Below are 2576 nucleotides of genomic sequence, written 5' to 3'. Positions count from 1 at the left end.
GAAGAGCCAGTCGGAGGGTACAGGGGCGCGGAGGAAGATCTCGCGCCCTGGGGCGTGGCCATGTGTGTGCGTGTGTGTGCGTGTGTGTGCGTGTGTGTGCGTGTGGGCAGGGCAGGATGAGGCGGTCAGATGGCGGTGGGCCATTTGTTGCGGGCGCAAAAAATGACGGGTCCCACATACCGGTGTAGCCGGTCATCAGGAAGAAGAAGGTCAGCAGCATGGTCCCCTCGACCGGGCCGTTGATGATCCCCAGCGCCAGGGTGCCGGTGTGGTATGTTTCCCAGGTGACAAGGAAAAAGTAAGATGTCCCGATGAACAGGTAGGCTAGGTGCCACCAGGAGTTCTGGACTCCGGTGACATGGGTAATGATGATGGTGCCAAGCTGCGATGGGGTTGTCATTGTCATTGTTGTTGTTGTTGTTGTTGTTGGTGATGGTGGCAGCGTGGGGATGTCTCGTCGGGGTAAGTGGCCTGTGGAGGTGTGGGCACGCGTGTACGCCGCGCTGTGCCTTGCCGGCAGCAGGACGTACGAAGGTGTTAATCGCGTCGCAGCCATGGTCGAACAGCTCCCCAAGAGGCCCGGAGGTGTTGGTCTTGCGGGCCTGCTTCCCGTCGATGGCATCGAGCGAGGTGTACGCAAACAGGCCAAGACCGAACCTGCCGGCCGCCAAGCAAGGGGGGGGGGGGGCAAGATGATCGATGGTCAGCAGTCGACATGGGGGCGCGAGAGCCATGCCCCAAGGAGGAACACATTCGCATGTGTATGTGCATGTGTGCGCGCGCGACCGAGCGTGACGCACCAGTAGTACATCCACGCGGGGCCGGAGCTCTCCATCTCCAGGCCGGTGAGAGCCCACAAGGTCAAAACATTGGCCACGATGAAGAGTAGCCCGGTGAGAGTCACCAAGTTTGGCCTGGGGTGGATGGGCCGACGCGCATCGACGGCCGGGAGGGGCAAATGGGCAGGAGGCAGGCGGGTGAGCTCGATGCAGCAGCATGCCTTCTGCATGGTGTTCAAGTGGCCACGCACGCGACCCAGCTCGGGACAAACTGAACGAGCCACGTCCAGTACGGCTGGAGGACATACTTCGACAGGAGTGACCGGTCGATGGCATTGTACTTGTAGGCGAGCAGCGCCGGCAGGGCGTCAGCCGGGATCGGCCGGATGGAGGGGAGCCCGAGGGTCATGGTGTCTGGCCAGATCTCTGCCAGAGGGCGGCAGCAGCGGCGGCGGCGGCGGCGGCGGCGGCGGCGGCAGCGAGTGTCAGCGACCAGATGGCGGTGCGGGGCGGGACGCGAGGGAGGCACTCCCCTCCCCCCGTGCTCTCTTGCTCCGTTATCGAAGCACGGACATTTCCCTCTTCCAGGCGCGGAGACTTGCCTGGCGGTTTTGTTGGGCGGGTTTCTTCCCGGTGTGTCGACTCCAGGGGCAGGCAGGCGGAGGCGAGGGGCCGGCGAGAAGGCAAGGCGGGCGGAAGCAGGTGCAAGTGCAGGTGCAAGTGCAGATGCAATCGCAGGCGTGTGGGCGTATGTGCGTGTGTTGGCGGGGGGGGGGGCGCGGCGCACTCAGGCATGCGCTCGCCGGGAGTCCAGCCTGGACGCCGGGGGGAAGACCGTCGATCCGGCCGAGGCCACGGAGCTGGACGAGGCCGAGGCGGCGGCCGCAGCGGCGGCCATGCGCTGCTGCGACCGGCGGTGGTAATTGCCCGAGGGCCGGCGAACGATGCGCAGGCACCCGACCCCGAGGAAATTGCAAATCTGATTGATGACGGCCCACACCATGAAGGCATAGTGCAGGGTGCTGAGGGCGAGCCAGATGTAAAGCCACTGGACGGCCCGGTCATCGGCCTCGGGGGTGCCGCCGAAAAGGCCGAACAGGGCCCCGACGGCCCCGGTGATTGGGATCAGAGACCCGATGTGTGAAAGGATGCCCCCGGGATAGGACTTCGGGCTGCGGGTCAAGTGCGCCAGGATGACCCGGGCCACCAGCTGCGAGAAGTCGAAGCCGAAGGCAAAAGTGAAGGCCAGCATGTGGCGCTTGACCAGGACCCCCTGGAAGACGCCGCCGGTGGCGCCGTAATGCATGAAGACCAGGCTGAAGGCGGTCAGCGAGAAGAAGGGAACCAGGCGCTGGAGGGCCTTGCCGGGGGAGTTGCCGAACTCGCGTGACTGCTTGAGCATGTTGGACACGCTGCGCAGGGGGGGGGGGGGGATGGGGGATGGGCGCGGCCAGGCGCATTCGCATGCATGGCAAGAGGCGGGGGCCAGAGAGCGGAGGTCAGCTCGGAAAGTGGGAAGGGGCACGGCACCCCAGTGGCTAAAGGGAAGGATGGAGGTGGGGGGCAGGCGCGCGTGCGCGCGGAAGGGCCGGGAAACAGCCGGCACATACCCAGAGCACATCATCAGCAGGGAACCGATCATGAAGACCACCGACACGAGCTGGCCGTAGGGCAGGTGTTGGAGGAAGGTCGGGACGAAGGGGAAGAGCCAGTCGGAGGGTACAGGGGCGCGGAGGAAGATCTCGCGCCCTGGGGCGTGGCCATGTGTGTGCGTGTGTGTGCGTGTGTGTGCGTGTG

At 65.3% G+C, this 2576-nt stretch overlaps 2 protein-coding genes across 2 annotated transcripts in view; both read right to left on the bottom strand.

The window, feature by feature from the left end:
- The window catches only part of H696_02013 (hypothetical protein), a gene marked incomplete at both ends in the record, with an annotated part of 1477 nt that extends 289 nt beyond the window's left edge, over nt 1–1188 (bottom strand). The window contains 4 exons of the mRNA XM_009495911.1: nt 181–382; nt 531–657; nt 801–914; nt 1031–1188. Of these exons, the coding sequence (XP_009494186.1) occupies nt 181–382; nt 531–657; nt 801–914; nt 1031–1188 (601 nt within the window). The remainder of the gene's footprint in view (nt 1–180; nt 383–530; nt 658–800; nt 915–1030) is intronic.
- A 378-nt stretch (nt 1189–1566) lies between these two features.
- H696_02012 (hypothetical protein) lies at nt 1567–2181 on the bottom strand (the record flags this gene model as incomplete). The annotated part of the gene is made up of 1 exon (XM_009495910.1): nt 1567–2181. The coding sequence occupies one exon, from the start codon at nt 2179–2181 to the stop codon at nt 1567–1569; it is 615 nt and encodes a 204-aa protein (XP_009494185.1).
- Between the last annotated feature and the right edge of the window lie 395 nt (nt 2182–2576).

This window comes from Fonticula alba (assembly GCF_000388065.1).
Source record: "Fonticula alba strain ATCC 38817 unplaced genomic scaffold supercont2.3, whole genome shotgun sequence".
Lineage (NCBI taxonomy): Eukaryota > Rotosphaerida > Fonticulaceae > Fonticula > Fonticula alba.
The sequence above is the reverse complement of the archived record's forward strand: the minus strand, read 5'-3'. Positions and strand labels throughout refer to the sequence as shown.